The sequence below is a fragment of the Antechinus flavipes genome, chromosome 3 (assembly GCF_016432865.1).
Source record: "Antechinus flavipes isolate AdamAnt ecotype Samford, QLD, Australia chromosome 3, AdamAnt_v2, whole genome shotgun sequence".
NCBI lineage: Eukaryota > Metazoa > Chordata > Mammalia > Dasyuromorphia > Dasyuridae > Antechinus > Antechinus flavipes.
In genome coordinates, this window is record NC_067400.1 from 316,299,077 (window position 1) to 316,317,550 (window position 18,474).

Consider the following 18,474-nt stretch of genomic DNA (forward strand, 5'->3'; position numbering starts at 1 on the left):
TCTGGCTCCAGGGATCTTCCCTCACCACTGTTGCACCATGATGAAGCCTATGAACCCCTTCTGAGAATCATGTTCCAATATAACTAACAGTAGGTCTTTATTGATGTGTCTTTTTCAAAATAATTATTTCAATAACTTGATGATCCAGAAAGTCAACAATGTCTGAAAAATTCAAACAACTAGTATGTTTTTAAAAGTAGGTTTTAGCCATACCAAATGATGATCTTACCTGTTTTTGTCATCACTGATCAATTATTAATGACATAGTTTGGGGCTATAGCTATCTATGTATACTACTTTCTGCATATTTGTATATGAAGTGCTTAGACCCAGGTGCCAGTTTTCATGTGTGTACAGGATGTATCTATATGTATATAAGAATAAGTGTGATTAAGAATTTCTGTCTAAACGTATGTTTATATATTCTCTCCGTTCTCTGTCTACTGTGGGTATATATAACTCCCTCCCAGAAAGACTTTAATTTAAGCTCTAGCTTAATTTAATTTAATTTAGTCTTATTCTCAGCCTATCACTCCTTCTTCCTATTTGTAATTTTCTCTTCCAACCAGACTCTTGGAATTTGTGGTTTCTGTGACTTAATAAAAATGAAAAATATCAGGAACACATAAAATCAGAAAGAGAATTCTAAATCTTAGAAATTATCATTACAGTCTTTGATACATGTGCATAAGTTTAAAGATTGATTTCCTTATTAAATAGCTCTGAGGGCAGTTCCAAAAGAGAGGGGCTCAAGAATGTTTGAACATCTTTGGGATTTTCGAAGGTGACTCCTTTGAAAAATAATCTCATTTTAATTCATAATTTCTGATCTATCAACTTAAAAAAGAAAGTCTTTTGGTTTTAAAACGATACCTGAAACATTTATTTTAGTAATACAGTAGCATAGACTATTATCACATAGTCAAGGGGTTTGGGTTTAAGTCTCGCCTTTGATACATTCTAGCTGCAGGACCATGGGCAATATCTTCTGTCACGGATATGCTACCAATCTGCATGCGAGAATTTCTATATCAGGGAATAGCTTATACCAATGAACTGATAGCTCTCTACTCCTCCCCCTGCCAAAAAAAATCCTATTCCATAAGAATCATACATGGCAGGAAACAAATGAAAGGTTAATGAGTAGATACTTTAATTTACTGAATAAAGAGCAAGGTCCTAGTGCCATGCATGCTTTCCCATCATTTTGTGCTAAAGCTCCTTATTCTAAGCCTGAGCAATTTTGCCTGGGAAACAATAGCCCCTGGTATACCAAGACTAGCCAGAATGAAGCCACCTCATAACTGAAATGTTTCTGCCATCTAGTGTTGATAGTGCCAGATGTCTCGGCAAAAAAACCTGTCATTCATTCCCAGTGAAGGAGTCTGTTATGAAAGGAAAGGCCCTGAATCTACACTGTTCAGAGGAAAGAAAAATCAGGGATATAGCTTGAGTGTAGAGTTATTCTTTCTCCATTCAGGGAGTACAACATATCATTTATGGGACTTTATATGAAAATTAAGCTTATCACCACTGACATTTACTTATAGAGAAAACAAAGACTGTCATAATATGGGAAATCCATTCTTTTCTGCTAATTCTATTTGCCTGGACAGTTGCTATTATTTTTACAGATTATATAAAAGTTTCTAACTTCATTAGTATGATACCTGAATTTTCTTTCTTCATTCAGCCTACCTAGTCTCCGCCCAATGTTGGATGTTAATTATCTGCCTCTAACAGATATGAGGATAGCACGGACATTTTGTTTTACCAATGAAGGCCAAGCACTATATCTCGTCTCTCCCACTGAAATACAGCGGTTGACCTACAGTCAAGAAATGTGCGACAATCTACAGGTAGGGCATGTAAACTTTTTAATATACATCTGATACCTTTTCAAATCATTTTAGTAGTAAGAAGATAAACTAGCTCTCCATCTTAAAGGGACACTGGTTTTCTCATTATGTTGGAAAGAGCCCTTTCCTCCTCCTAATCCATAAATCTTGAAAGAGTTTGATCATGGCAGACAAATACTCTTTCTTTTGAACACTAGAGATTATAGCCAAAGGACATTGCAAACATTCCAGACAGATATCAGATGCAATGAAAACTTCTGAATAAGTTATGCAAGTCAAAGAAAAACGTAGTTAGATGGAATTTATAAGTATAACAATATATAACATGCCAGATTTAATTTGATTTGCACAATTATCAGACCTTATTAAATTGATTAGTTATATTTAATATTTTTGAAACCATGAAGCCGCCAGTATAAAATGGGAGAAGCCAAAAGTTATTACTCCATCTATATGAGACAGATAGTGGTTTACCTTGCTTGGAACTGTTTCTTAATAAATGCTTAGCAGAATTACTTTGAATACTTCTGACATGGTTTTAGAAACAGAGAGTGAAATAAATGACAGTGTAGAAGACCTACTTCAAAAATATGTATTAATTGAGTTAGAAGAATTTCAGCCATGGCAATGGATGTGCTCTGCCAGTGGGCCAGGAAGGCATATTTATTTACCTAAGCTTAGGCACAGTTCCTAGCATATAGTAGGTACTTAATAAGTGTTTATGGATTTATTGATTAGGAAAAAAGTGAAGCTGACCAGGTCAAAATGATCTGATACTATTGCTTTGGTAATCCCTTGTGATATAGAAAATTATGAAATTTCATAGAATTACAAGCAAACTAGAGTTCACATCCCAAAAGCATTTAGCAGAATTTCAAAGCAAGTCCTGGAACCAGGATTCTACACACCTGGCAATAAAAAGTCATAGACTTCTCATGTGATATTGAAAAGTCTTTAGCAAGGTAAGAATATTGCTCCTGTGACATTGTAAGGTAGATATTGTCCCATGCAGGTGGATATTCTTGCAGAATACTTGGCTGGGCTTTCTGCACAGACACTGGGGACTCCGTGCTCTTTGGAGATCAATCTGCTTTGAAGGCCAGGCCTGCACAAAGGAACAATCCCAATAGGGTGGTTTCCTGTAAAGCTAAGTTCTGAAAGGGTTCCCACAGGCCTTGGTGTCACACAGGCCATCTGAGAATCTCAGAACCTAAAAGGGATTTCAAAGCCAACTAATCCAACCAAAACCTAAAGCCAAGAGTGATCATAGTTTGAAGACCCTCAGTGAGAGGGGGTCACTCTTCAGCTCCCTTTTAGCACTTATTGTCCCACTGCCTTTCCTGATTATACACATTCTTTTGATTATATACCTTCAACCATTTTTCAGCCAAAGAACATCATGCTTCAGCTTATTTGCCTCCATCACATCTCTCTCCACTCCCCTTTACATCATCCTTACCTTTGTGACTTTGAAGACTGCCCTGTTTGAAATTTCACAACCACAAAGCACTGCAGAGTGATGCTGTATTCATAAGTTTTGTTTTTCCTGGAAAACAGTGTACTGGAGAACAGAAGTGTAGACTCTAGTTTGATGTTTGTTGAATTTATGCGGTTATCAGGACAGGAGAGAAGGGGACATAATACGATTAATAGAGAAAGAGCTTATGAACAGGCTGAAAGGGGATGTGGCAGGGAAGATTGCATTAATGAGAGAATGAATGGAAGAGAAGTGGCAGCATAGGATGGTAGGGAAAGAACAGTTCTGGAATGGGGAATAAAGAAGCATTTCTGATGGAGATTTCATGCTTCCTTGTACTTTGAAGTAAGGATGCGGGTATTTGCAATTAATGTTTTAGCTTCATAAATACTGTTTGTAGAATTAGCCCAACAAGAAGACATTTTCTTCATATGTAAGTATCTATCATAGGTGGTGTTGGCTCTACAAAGGAGTCCATCACATATTCATATTGTTTCCAGTGGCCAAGGATATTGATTGCTGTTTCATCTGCTCCCCTCTGAAGGTGCAAGAAATTAAGATGATTACCCAGCAAATGTTGTAAGTTCAGACCCATGGGCTATAAAGACAAGTCAAATAAAAAAAGAATCAACACCTACTATGTGCCAGGCTCTGCGTTAAGTGCTAGAGATATTAAGAAAGGCAAGGAGCTCCCCCAATGGGCCATGGGGTATATCATGTAGAAGACTGTATAGTAGAAATTGAGGTAATTAATAGAAAAAAGGCACTAGACTTAAGTATGATCAAGAAAGGTGGTTTTAGAAGGAAGAACTGGAATTAAGCCTTAAATTAAGCCAGGAAGGAAAGGTGAGGAAGGAGAGAGAGTTCCAGGCATGGGGACAGATAGCCAGAGAAAACTCTGACAATTGGCAGATGTATATCTTACACTGGGAACAAGGAGGCAAATATCACAAAATCAATCAAGTATGAATGTTTGCTAGGGGCAGAAGAGGGGAAGACTAAGGTAAAGGACTGGGAAGCAAGATGATTTTATATTTTATAGGGAAGTCATAGTAAGCTGGAGTTGAAATGGGAGGATTGATTTGACTGATCAGTGGAGCATCAACTGAATTGGGAGAAGGGGGTGAGTGGACTAGCCTATAAGGTAATTAGGGGCAATAGGAGGGTGATGGCAGTGCGAGAAGAATGAAGAAGGGCATGTTCTTAGAACCAGACATGTTCCTAAGGCAGAATGGAGAAGGTCTTGACAACTGATTAGACAAGAGGAGGATAAAGAAGGTGGGGAGAGTGGGTCAAGAATGACACCTAAATTTTGATCCTGGTGATGGAAAGGATGTTAGTATTCTTAATAATAATAGGTAAGTTTAGAAGAAGAAAAGGTTTGAGAGGGAAAAATATTCATTTTTGGACATACTGAGTTTAAAATGTTCACAGGCTATCCAGTTCATATCCAATAAATAAAAAATGTGAGACTGGAGAACAAGAGAGAATTTAGGGCTGGACAAATAGATCTGAGAATTATCTGCATAAAGATAATCGAATTCAATCCATGGGAGCTGGGGTAACTAAATGAGATGGTAAAAAAGGGGGAACAGGGCCCAAGACAGAACCTTGAAAGACACCTTTGATTAGTAAGTGGAAAGAAAAAGATAGGTGAAGCAGGAGACAGCTGTGTAGTAAAAACCTAGAGAAGAGCGAATACAGAAGAGGGACCAATGGCGTAGAGTATGGAGATAAGAAAGCTGTCAAATTGGACAATTGAGGGATCACTGATAACTTAGGAGAGAAGAGTTTCAGTGCAATGATCATATCTGAAGCCATTTTGTAGAGAGCTAAGAAGAAAGAATGAGAGACATAGAGGGGACGATTGGTATAAAGGAAAGATCACTGGATTTAAAGACCAATGACCCAGTTCTAGGCTCTTCTTTTACTAGCTGAGACAGTTTGGGGCAGAGCACACATGGCAGTAGTTTTAGAAACAAGAGTTTTGTTGTCTAGTTGTCTCAAGTCATATATGACTCTTCATGACCCCATTTGAGGATTTCTTGGCAAAGCTATTAGAGGAATTTGCCATTTCCTTCTCCAGCTCATTTTACAGATGAGGAAACTGAGGTAAACAGGGTTAAGTGATTTGCCCATGGTCACACAGCTTGGAAGTGTCTGAGGCTAGATTTGAACTCAGGAAAATAAGCCTTCCTGGCTTCAGACCCAGTACTCTGTCCACCAAATTCACTGATGAGCTCCAGAACCCCTTACACAAGGTATTTAACTTTTCTGTACTTCAATTTCCTCTTTGAGAAAGAGGTTAGGAATAACATATCTCTAAGGTCCCTGGTCCAGTTTTGAATCTCTCTACCCAGCCTAGACTTTAATATGTCTATTCACTAGATCACAAGTTCATGTCATGACCCATTGCTTTGTTAGAGTTTGCGTATCAGATTAAGTACTTTGTTCAAAGAGACATTCATGAAGATTATTATCATTACTGTAATGTTTATTATTAATATCTGGCAATTATATGGCATAAAGTTAATACCTTTCATTTTATCTACATTAAGTCAAATTGAAGCAGTTGATGCCATGAAGTTGGGTACGGGTGGGATGAAGGATTGAATGAATCTGTGAATGCACTGGCAAAGGAAAGTCACAAAAGAGAAGCTCCCTTTGCCACTGCAAATGAGCACTTGGTCTGAAAGTTGTGGCTTTAGAAAGTTTCCAGGGGAGCCCTAAGAGCTTGAAGGACTTGTCCCCTGGGTCCCAGAAACCTAAAATTCCCTGATTTTAAAGCCAACTCTTTAACTACTACTAAGTCACACTTTGACCTCCCTATCTTAAATACGTAACTAAAAATAAAGTCTAGATCTGTGGTTTCTTTTGTATAGAAAATTCCTCTTAAGGAAACTTTGCAGATCCTCTGCAATTTAATCTTAGAGAATTACCTAGAGACCTGAGAGAAATGACCTGCTCAGTCACTCATTCAGCATATGTCAGATATGTGACTAGAACCTATTTCTTTCTGGCTTTACCACTAGCTCTCTGTCCAGTACTCCTCATAGCAGCTCAAAGACACCCCTAGGCAATCGTTCTATTCTTTTCAAACCTGGTTTTGTATACCACAGTCCCACACTCAGATCTTCCCACTCAAAGTGTCACTTGTGGTATTAAGGAAAGGCTGTCTTCTTGACAACTCAAACTAGGATTTCCAACTCCACAAGGACCATAGTGAGTCAGTATAAATGGCCCTTTTCCCATAGTGCCCAGGGAGTGTGCCCTCTGTCCAAATCAGCATCTTCCCACTCATCCAGTGTTCAGAGGAAAAATCACCATCTTCTGCTTCTCAATCTCTAAGAAAAGGAAGGAGCAGGGCCAGATACCCCCCAAGTTGCATACTAAATGGGAGGAGAGGGATATTTGTTAACTTTACTATCCCAGTTTATTTCATCTGTTCTGCTTTGTGGGAAGCCTGTGAATTTTAATTTGTTGATTTTAAGTGGTGTTTGAATTAGGATTATTCTAGCAACTGTTTATAGAATATATTGGAATGAAAAAACTAAAGAACTTAACAAGTAAAAAATTACTTGGGACTACCTGACATACAAAAGATTAATGCTTTAGGGAATGTATCAAGTTGAGATGAAAGTAGAAATAGAAAAGAAAATCTAATTTCCTTTTTTCATGAGCAAGAATCAGCAAAAACTGTTGACAATTGGACCTAAGGAATGAAGAAAAGTGTAAAGTGAAAATAACGACAAGGTTCTAAGGCCTAGGAACTGAGAGTTTAGTAGTACCCATCACAGCAAAGAGGAAGCTGCTAGAGCAGTAATGGGAGTGATGGGAGGTAGGGAGGGGTGGCAGATTAACAGAAGAAACAACAAGCTTGTTTTCAAACATGTTTGGTTTCAGGAATTGAAAAGATAATTTAACTGGAGATATGATCATGGAAACATGGTAAGAGATTAGGATTAGACATGCAGATTTAGGAATCATCCACTCATCAGTAAAAATAAGATGAATAGATTTGCTCCTCAAATAAGTGACCCTAAAAGGAAAAGAACAGAAGCCCTAGCACTAGGTTTTGTGGGACATCAGTGATTAAGAGGATGGTTAACAGAGGGAAAATACAAGTGAAGGGCATGTGAGGCCTTGGAGGGAACATAGAAGGTTGCCTGGCTGTGCAGTGTGGGCCAGGGAGAGTTAACACTCATCCAACACAATAGTGATTTTAGGGAGCAATACTTTTGCAACAGTAACCACTCACATCGTGTTGTTTTTTTTTTTTTTTTTCTTTGAATGTGGTATAGGACATGCTAGGAGAATTATTTACTCCAGTAGAAACACCTGAAGCTCAGAACAGAGGCTTCCTCAAGGGACTGTTTGGTGGAAGTGGACAAACATTTGACAGAGAAGAGTTATGTAAGTAAATTCTTCCTGCATGCAACATGAAACATAATGGAGCATTTTTAGTGGGAGTTAATTTTTTTTAAATGCAAAGATTTTGCAGAGTAGGTTTTTGACTTCTCATCTAAATCTTAGTTGCTTCTCTACATATCCACTGATACAAATACCTTTTGAATCTTGAACAAATGAATTCTCTTCTGAAAATTTAAATGTGCAATAGAGACAGACAAAATATAATCGATTCCTATAATTCACACAAATAATAAGCAAATGTGAAATTATGTAATAGCTAATAATAACAACATTTATATAGAACTTATTCTGTGCCATGCACTGTGCTAAGCATTTACAATTTTCACTTCATTTGATCCCCACGATTCCCTGATATCTGCTCTTATCCCCATTTTATAGATGAGGAACACAAGGCCCAGAATCACATACCCAGTAAGTGTCTAGGACCAGGTTTGAACTCAGATCTTGCTAGTGCCAGGCCTTGCACCCTATCCAGTGACTTCTAAACTGGATAGAGCATTTTGTAATGAAATATTTTTAATGTTTGGAAATGAGGTATCGGATTTATGTAGTATTGATCACTACTGCTTTACCCAGAATTCTCAGTGCCAAAATAACATAGAATAGCCATTTTTTGATGAATCCTACTTTTTTCTTTTATTTATCTATTTCAAACTTAAATATAAAATAGGAAAAGAAAAAACCTTGCCATGTACACAGCAGAAAAAAATAAAACGATACATTTCCATAAATTTCAAAAAAGACTATATAATACTACACATTGAATTTCAGAGCAGTCCCTCTTTGCAGGTTTTCTTTTGTTCTCTGTTGAAAACTTTTTATTTTATTCATTTTTTTCTCTTTTCTTCTCCTTTCTCCTCCAAGAAGGCTCTAATTAAGAGTGGAGATATACCCCCCCCCACACACACACACAGCTAGATATTTGTATTCATATACATATATATACATGCATGCAAATGCACCTATGTAAGATATTCGTTTGTCCTTTCTCTGAAGGTGGATAAGATCTTCCTTCATAAGCTTGTCTTTCCATATTTTTCTAAATCCATCAACCGATTTTAAAAATCTGTCGCTGAGACAGCACTAGAAAGAGAACCAGGAGAAATGAAATTTCAAAGAGATGGGGGACGTTATTCAGAATCCCCCAAATGTAGAATTCTCTAATTCCATAGAAACGATTACACGAGTCATTACTATGTTGCTCTAGTCAGAAAAAAAAATCAGTAACAAGTCCACTGTAAGCCTCAGTTTCCTCATCTGTAAAATGGGGATAAAGCTACCTGAAATACCTTGATGATCATGTGAGAGAACATCCGGCGCTTTTCAAACCTTAAGCATAAATGCGCGCTGTGACATTAACAACGATGGTGTGTTTTTATTCCCTCAATTCCTCAAGTTTTAAAAGGACAGAATTTCACCCTCGAGTTTGGCGCGGGCCGGTTATTTAAAGTTCTGGCGGTGGATTCTAAACAGTTGTGGTTTTAATCCCTAGTTGGGGAGGCTTCGGCTGGAAAGGCGTCCAAGAGCCTCGCCCAGCATATCCCCGGGTCGGGGGGGATCGAAGGAGTCAAAGGAGCCGCCGGAGGGGTGATGGGAGAGCTGACGCGCGCGCGGATCGCCCTGGACGAGCGGGGACAGCGGCTGGGCGAGCTCGAGGAGAAGACTGCCGGCATGATGACCAGCGCGGAGGCCTTCTCCAAACACGCGCACGAGGTACGGCCCGGGGAGCGGCGCTGCCGCCGCTCGGCTCCCCCAGCGAGCGGCCACTCCCCTCCTTGGGCTGCACTGCACCAGGGCGGCCCCGCTCGGTCAGGGCAGCTCTCCCCGCGGGCTGGAGGAAAGAGCCTCCGGGGCCCAGAGGGGGGCGGGTCCGTCCTCAGGGCCACGCCCACTCCCGGCCCGGGCGCGCGCCCCGCCGCCTCCGGAGGCTCCCGAGGCGCGTAGGCGGCCCCTGGCACTTCCGCCCCGAGCGAAGCGAGCTGGAGGGGAGGGGGACGGAGGCGGGAACAGAAAGATTGAGTCATCCCGCGTTAAGTGTCATCATCGGCAAAGGGAGAACACGTTCCCCATCTACCTCGGGGGAAAGCTGCATAAATAACAGAATCGGCCAGTTATTTGGGGAGCAGGGCTTTTTAAAATACTAAAATTGTCCAAGTTTACTTTTTTTTAAAACTCTGAATGTGATTATTGAAACGCCCTGAAATGAGAGTCCATTAAGGTTCAATAATATATCTGAAAAACGGACCAGCCCTTGTAAAGACCCACGAAATACAAGTTTTGTATAGGTAACTGGGCTGGGTTCTCTCCATTTTTTTATGGCTCCTTTGTGATTTCTTGAAAAGTAATTTCATAAAAAAGAACAACAACAAAAAAAAAAAAACTAAGAGCTCATTAAACTTTGTCATAGAATAGATCAGAGAGGGGTTCATATTCCTATAGAAAGGGAAGGAAAGGGTTTCTCCTGTGGAGTATAGAGAATAATCCATTCCCCCCGTCCCCCATCTCAGTGGGTAGTGGGATGAAATTGGAATTAGGATAGGGGACAGTCTTCAATTTCCTATGTATGCACATGAGGCAATTACTTTCCAACTTTAAACCAGAGATTAACATTTTTTTATATTGTAGGTCCCTTTAGCAATCTGATAAAGCCTATGGATCTCTTTTCAAAATAATTGTGTTTTTTTCCTTAATGTTAAATTTTACTTAGAAGTTAGTAAAAATAAGGATGTTAATTTTTCCAGTCCACATTCATGGATCTCCTGGAATTTATCCATTTTTGAAGGTCCATAGACCTCTGGTGAAGAATCTCTCCTTTAAACAATGAACTCTGTGGCAAAATCCCCCTCTCTTTGATGTAGGAAAAGTAATTGTAAATCATGGCCCAATGTGGCAAAGATGAAATTGGAAAGACTAGTCAGGTCTTTCAACTCCAAGGGTCAGGAGCTTGAAGCAATGACATGTAGACTAAAGGTAAGTGAACACCTCAAAAAAAGCCCCAAAAATATTGCTCGAGCAAGACAAGATAATACATATAAAACATCTCAGCTGGCCCGTGGTCTCTGTTCTTCCCCTGCCCTCCATTAGCGGGATGCTCAGAATTTCCATTACCATTATCTGTTACTTGGCTACTCACAAAACAGAAATGCCTGCCTTTATTCCATGGAGATGGCCATTCTCTGTGATTAAAAATTACTTTATAAAAAAGTTTAAAGTGAATCTTATTACATAATTACCTCTTACCTCCTATGCCTACACTTTATCTTTTCTGTGCTTCATATCCTGAGATTCCCTCACTTGAGCTAAGCACTCTTAGCAAATCCTGGATCTTGACACAGAAGGTGAGAGAAATACCAGCTGGAGGAAAGAGCAGGAATGGGGAAAGGACAGAAAGGGGAGTGGAGCAGGAAGAAGGGACATGAAGGAAAGAGGAAACCAGCTCCTTTTTCATTCCTGAATGTAACAGCAAATTTTGAAAGCAATCTCATTGAAGGTTGCAGGTGGTGGTGGAAAGGGAAAAAACCTTGTCCCCAAATCCTACTGTTTAGATTTAGTCTCCATAAAAGCTAAGCTGGATAATTTCTAAATTTCTCTTCTTAGCATCAGTTATTTCCCAAAATAAAATCAGCTGTAATGTTTTGATTCATTGTGATTCATCTCTTAGTAAAATATATGCAGATTCTGAAGGGCCCTTTTAAAGATTCTTTTTTGGATCCCAGATGCCCCTCTTGAGTTTTAAAATTCTTTGACTTGTTGACATTTTGTTTCTTTTGTAGTTGATGCTGAAATATAAGGATAAGAAATGGTACCAGTTTTAAGGCTGCTACAGAGACTGCAACAGCACTAAGAAATCATCCTTCAGGGAAATAATTTATTCCCAGCATCACCATTCAACTGCTAGAAGCCACAGTTTCTTCTGTGAAATGTTTCACAGTGATTCATCTGAGGTTACCACAAGGGAGACTTAAACAGGGGAGGTTGTCAATCCAAAGACTGGACCCCCAACTTAGATTGGTCTTCTAGTGTCCATTCCAAGATTCTGTTGTAAACTCGCCTTCTCCCAAGTGGAATGGAGCTGTCATCTCGGCATGTAGTTTTTTTGAGGCATTCTGTGTAAGAACCACGGGGAGTCTTTCTGGCTAAAAATATCCTGTACAAACTAAAACATTAATGCACTTAATAAAAAAAACAAAAACCTTTGCATGATAAATTAACATCTTATGAGGAAAAGAAAAAAAAGCATGTTGTGACAGAAGAAAAAAAAAAGATTTATGGTAAGCAAAGCAAACTAGTAAAGATCAGCCCAATTCTACAATTAAAAAAAAAAAAATCTGCATTAGAAGATGCCCATGCATTTCAAGTCTATTTGCTATAGGGGTCAACTAAGGGGAAAAAACCACCAGACTTCCTTTCTCATCTGTAACTTATATTTTTCATGGAACTTATGACATTATTGACATTTTATGGGCAAGAGTCTGGTTAACATTCTATTCACTCCATAAAGCCTTTGCATTCAGAGTTCTTGAGTTGTAACATCCAGCCATTGTCCAGTGCAGGAAATAATCCCCTACTAAAACTCATTTGTTTTCTCAGGATGAGCAGTGAGTTTTCAGTAGGAAATTAATAAAGGGAGCCGTATTGTTTTAAAAGCCTGGATTGTAAATTCTGCTGGGAACCAGTGGTGGTTTTGGAGAACAAGCCTGGGCTATCTTACCACTCTACTAGCTTTAGAAGGTCAGCAAGTGAAAACTTGTCCAGCAGTTGTTTCATGTGTAAAATATTCTGTGTCCTGGTACCTGTTTCCTTGTGACAAATAAAACCCAGGAGGCCCTTTGTCCTTAATAGCTCTTGACCACCCCAAATGCCATTTTTCAAAGATCTAACCAATCTGTTTTGTGGGATTCAGTAAAACACTGATTAACCAGAGTATTTGAGGAATGGGATGGATATCCTGGTTTATCCAATCTTCCAGCTGAAGCTTTGACCAAAAAAAATCCTTTGTTTCAATACTTGTGGTTGAAAAGCGCTTGCTAGTAGGTGATACTGAACAAAGGTAAGACTGAGGACCTTGTAAGCCATGCTCTAGAGGAGAGAGTCCCAAAATCTGTATTTAAAGACCAGCTTTACTTCTTTATAACTTATGACTCATTTTCTCTCTGCATCCCAGTTTCCTCATCTATCAGAAGCATAGATTGGACTAGATGAACTAAAAGGCTTCATCCAGAATTCATAATCAAACCTGTTAAATATCTCAGGGTCATCTTTTGAACCATCAGCAATCATTACAGAATGTCAGAGCAAGAAGGGGCTCCAGAGGTCATCAAATTCAGGTCTGGAAGCTTGGTTTCAAAGGAGGGAAGCGACCCAAAATCAGTTAACCTCATTTTAGACTAGTCTTGAACCTATAAAGACCAAAACCTATTCCAACCCCCAAAAGAGATGTCTTTGAAAGAAAAAAAAAAAATACTAAGGTTATGTACACAGGAAAATAAGATCAGTGATAGGCCTCATTTAGTTTATGCAAGATAGGTGGGAAAAAATAATGAAATCTATATTCATACCAATCTTGAGAGTTAATGGCAGATCCAGCTGCCTGTATAATGGATTGAGTCTGTTTTAACCTCCAGAAAATGGCTTATTTTTTTAAACTAAATCCTCACTCTCCATCAGTTTGCTTGTGATTTTTTCCCCTCTCCTAAAAGTGGAATGCAATTTCTAAAATGCTAATTAATTAAGGGACTGCCTTAGTTGTGAGTCTGGTTAATCAAGGTTTTATTGTGTTTGCAAAAACAGAATTACCATTTCTTCTTAAGAATTAATTCTTTTTTTCTAACGCTTAGTCATTTTCACAGCCAGAAAGTGAGATTTCAAATTAGTTTCTTAGTGGGGATGCCCCATGAATTCCTATGCAACAGAGTTTCTACAAACGCTGTAAAATTTGTCAAGGATTGAGATGTTTGAAGGAGGCAGTAATTTCAGGTCATATTATTTGCCTCTATCCTGAAATGTTTCCTGATTTTTAAGGTGGGCACTCCTTAGAACCTCCCCAAACCAATGAACTGCCTTGATGGGACAGATCAGGGGACGACATACATCTGAGATGAGTGAATTGTAAATAGTACAACTATTTGGGAAACTCAGAATCCAAGTCTGTGCTGTGGATTGGCAGCTGTAATGCAGCATCTATATCATCAAGGTCAAGGACCTGGTTTTCCTGGCTTTCTTCTAAATTATCTAAGTTGGAGATGTGGAAATCCATATACACTTTTCATTTTGACTAAGAGAAATAAGAGGTACTTTGTAAATGTACAACTGAAAATGTCAGCCACCAGCTTTCCCCCAAAAGAAATCATCCAAATGTCAACCAACATTACTGTACAAATTTAGTGGTGAAAATGCTTCAGCAAAAACTATAATTTTAAAGTCTGAACTTTTCATTTTATGATGAAATAAAATACCTATTTTGATGGGGGAACCGATCCAGCCTTCATGCTACTCTTTCTCCAGGCGGCAGCAACGTGCAGTGGCTATTTATGTGGCCAGGATGGTGTCCTTGAAGGAGTGTGGCAAGGTGACCATTTCCTCCAAGGTTGAGCGTCCATCTCCCCCACATCCCCGTGGCCACTGGCTCGCCTGCTAATCCTCAGAGGTCAACCAGCGGCTTAGCCTTGGGCACGTTGCCAGGGTTTCAGACAATGTGCTTGGAGACCGCCCAGGGAACGGGTCCCTCCCTCACAGTCCTGTTTTTGACAACTTAGGGTATGGTGTCTAGAGAAATGACTCCTTTAACCAGACATTGCTGCTGAGTAACCTCAAGGGCTAGGAAGGATTTTCAGTTTTCCAGGTTATTTACTAAGTTAATTCCCAGAGTAATATATAGTGCTGAACTGCCTGTAAAGATCCTGACACCTAAAGCTCTCCAGTCTGAAAAATCTGTCCAGTCCACAGTTTCAGTTCTCTATGGGGCTAAAATTCCTCCCCTGATATCACAGCTCCCTGAAGTTTATAGAGTCGCAGTGAAGGAAAACAACAGCTTTTTTTTCTTCTTAGTCATCCTTACTCCTCGCCCCGGTGGGACAGAGCATATAAGCTAGTTCTTCCTACCCTGCCCCCAAATTAACAGGTAATTATCTATGTTCATCACATCTTGGGATTTTTGGGGTTTTTTTTGTTTTTTGTTTTTTGCTGAGGCAGTTGTGGTTAAGTGACTTGCCCAGGGTCACATAGTTAAGTGTCTGAGGTCACATTTGAACTCAAGTCCTCCTGACTTCAGGGCTGGTGCTCTATCCACTGCGCCACCCAGCTGCCCCTCACATTTTGGTTTTTAATAACTTAAAAATTGAGACCCAGGGAGGTCAACTTACTTTCTCAAGATTAAACAAGGGACCATCAGGACCACTCAAATCTCCTGAGCAGATCACAGATTGCTTTTTTCCCCTCTACTCAATGCCATTTTGGCCTTTTAATCACAGTGTAAACAATTTCCCAATATTGCTCAATATTGTGCAAAAATCTCTTGTGATGAGGCCAAAAAAAAACGACCAAACTCCAGCCTCAAGACTATTGATTAGCAAGTATTTCACCTGCATTTTATTTCTTCTAGAACTGGCCTAAATTGACCTCTTTCTCCATGCCTTAAAGAAAAAGAAATTCATTTTGTTTCCACACTAGTGGCCAGTGACATATTGTTTCAATACTTAAGTTAATTTTCAATATTTGGTTCATATTTTGACAAAAAACCTACATTTCAGAAAAGTTATTCTCTAACTAAATGGGATAACACCTAATTCAATGAACAACAGTGTCATTGTGTGTAACCACCCAAAAGGTTTGAGTTCAGTTACACTATACCATTTGAAGAATTTTTATTTTATTATAATGTGTGCATAGGTGCAGGCTGAAACTAATTATTACTAAGAAGAATGCATCTTGCACACACATATTGTAGACCTGAGCTAAATTATTCATAAGTAAATCATTCCTGATATTTCATATATGAGAAACTATACATCCTAATTCTGGAGAAAACCTGCCTGAATTCCTCAAATATCAGAATTCTAGAGTATCTTTAAAGAGTATGTAATGTATATTAATTAGAAAAAGGTTAACAAAGTGTTACTTAGCTGTGTTCTTTAATGCTTTTGTTTTAATGAGTAGTTAAGAATAATTTGTATTTTAGTAGATCATATAAAAGTAGACCCAGTGCTTCTGCAGTGCTTGATAAGTCTTCTCTTAAGTATTCAAGTGATTTCCCATGAAATCTTATTTATAAACCCTTTCCTAAAGCAGGAAGTAAACTTCAATCAACAAACTCCTAATCAGTGGAATCAAAATTAATAGAAATTTACTGTATTAAAATTGTTCCTATCATCCAGAGAAATCTCAAAGGAAATGATGTTCATTAAGGTTTTTCTTTGAACACTTGTTTTCCTGTGTTGACCTAGGTGAACATATCTTTCCTTTAGAAAATGGGACCTTTTCCAGGACGTCAGAAGAGATTCCTGGTGCCTAAGTTTCTGTGAGAACTGCCCAAATGTAGCATCACAAGAGGCAGCTGCAATTCTAGCCTTCTGTCTAGTTATTGACCTGATCTCCAGGCTGGGTCTCAAAAGAAGTAATTTCCACATAGTACTCCTGAAGAAAACAGACTTTCTAACAGCCCACAAAACAGTGGGAGAGGAATACAGGATTTATTCTCTCAGTTACAATTTGATATGAGCAATAAACTTGACCATTAGTCATGTGTTTTTCATTGTTTGGGGCCTATTTGTTCATTTATTTGTTTTTAGTCCTTGGAAAGCAGCACTCACATTATCATATTATACAGGATTTGATACAGACCCAGATACAGCACCCAACATGGTAGCCCAGGGTTTCCTGTTCCTTGGGAATCCCCTTCAGAGAGCGAAAGTTTTGTTTGTTTATTTCCTTTTTTTAGTGATTTAACCATAAAGCTGACAGAACTGTACATATTTGATGCAAGGCTTTATTAGCTGCAGAAGGTATAACATTATGTAAGTTCACACTCATATAGTGATGTCTAAATATATATAACAATAGGTGCATAATGATCAGGAAAAAGTAAGGTGAGCTGGGGAGAGAATGTTGGAAAATTTTTACGTGGCTTGCAATCACTGAGGAAACCTGTTATTTTGAGGGAAATCAGGAGTATCTTTATATGGGGGCTGTGACCTCTAATGTGGGAGAAGGGAGACGGCAAACCGAGGCAAGGAGATTCTTGCCAGTATATCACCCATAACTGGTCCCATTGCCAGCTCCCTCTTTCCCCAGGTCCAAGCTACCGGCCCCATTTGCAGCCACCCTATTGGTAGGCGGAATAGAAAGCCTGTGTTGTGCACTTTGGGGAGTACCCTGAGGTCTCTGCCTGCCAGAGCCTAGAATTCACACCTCTAGACATTCGTTTGAAAGGAAGCACTGGCTCCCAATTTGTTCTTGAAGGGTGACTTGTTAGCAACTGTGAGGTTATCAAATCCTCTGCTATTAATTAGTAGAACAGGTCAATGAAAACAGGAGACAGATACCAAGGAGATGTTCTGATGGGCAGAAGTGATCAAACTGTCACAAAGTCAAAGTGCGAGATGCTCCCAGAAGGCTGCTGGTTCAAGTGCCAGCCTAGGTGTCCAAACACAGGACGCCCCGGGAGATGAAGAGAAGAGAACCCCACGCCTCGGCTTTGTCGTGCTACTTCAGGCCAGCCCTCTCCTCGGAGACCCTCCTCACTTTGGTCTTAGACAAGACAGAAGGAAGAGCAGAGGAAAGGGAACTGGCCTAGGTGGGCGGAAGGACTAGCCAGGAGCTGCCCCGGCAGCCACAGGAGTGAGTGACCCCTTACCATGCAGGACTTTAAGCTCTAGATGAAGAAAAGTCTATCATGGCGAGTGGCGTCTGAATGACCCCCATGAGAGCCACCACCCCTCCCCAAAGTGGCCGAGATCATTAGGAACCTCAGAGCCATGGAAAGTGCAGTGTGCCAGGAGACAAGATGAGAAAGCAACCTTCTGTTCATCAGTGCCCCTGACGTTCTTCCCGTAACTGCCCCTCTTCCCAACTGTATAAGCCAGAAAAGGAGACCCGGTGGAGTTGGATGGATAGTGGTGCGTAGGACTGAAAATCCCAAGAACCTAGACTTTTTAGTATCTATGTGATGTTTTACTCTAGAAAATTAAGAAACCAATGACACAATTGATGTACTTTTCTTTCATCTTCAGAATTTTTGCATCTTTTCAAAATATGAAAAATTACTATTTTTCTGTTGCATTCAGCAAGTGTGACTATAATTATCAGAATTCTTGTAGTCTGTAGAGAGATCAATAAACTTGTATATGTTTGTACATAGATGTGCTCTCTGTATAAAAATGTGTAATACCTATGTTATGGACTGGTCAGTGTGCAGGAGTCGTGCTTTCCTATTATACTTAATACACGTGTGAGAAAGACTTTCAACCCTGAAACATGTTCACTATAGATATTCAGGCTTCCTGTGAAATGAGAAAAGTGTGGTTTATTTTAGGCCTGTTTCAGAGATGGTTGGAATCACATCACAAACAAAAAAAAAAAAAGATTTTAAAAGAAAAAAATAAAAATGCTCATCCACTTAATTCATTATTATAAAAAAAAAACAAACAAACAGGGAGAATGATGATGGTACCTCATCACAGAAATACAGAAGACCCATTTTCCATCAAGGTG

At 39.4% G+C, this 18,474-nt stretch overlaps 1 protein-coding gene across 1 annotated transcript in view; it reads left to right on the forward strand.

The window, feature by feature from the left end:
• The window catches only part of STXBP5L (syntaxin binding protein 5L), a 430,479-nt gene extending 412,363 nt beyond the window's left edge, over positions 1-18,116 (forward strand). Inside the window, exons 24-27 of the mRNA XM_051990611.1 lie at positions 1,694-1,859; positions 7,638-7,749; positions 9,260-9,480; positions 11,541-18,116. Coding sequence (XP_051846571.1) covers positions 1,694-1,859; positions 7,638-7,749; positions 9,260-9,480; positions 11,541-11,582 — 541 coding nt within the window. The 3' untranslated portion in view covers positions 11,583-18,116. The remainder of the gene's footprint in view (positions 1-1,693; positions 1,860-7,637; positions 7,750-9,259; positions 9,481-11,540) is intronic.
• Positions 18,117-18,474: the final 358 nt, after the last annotated feature.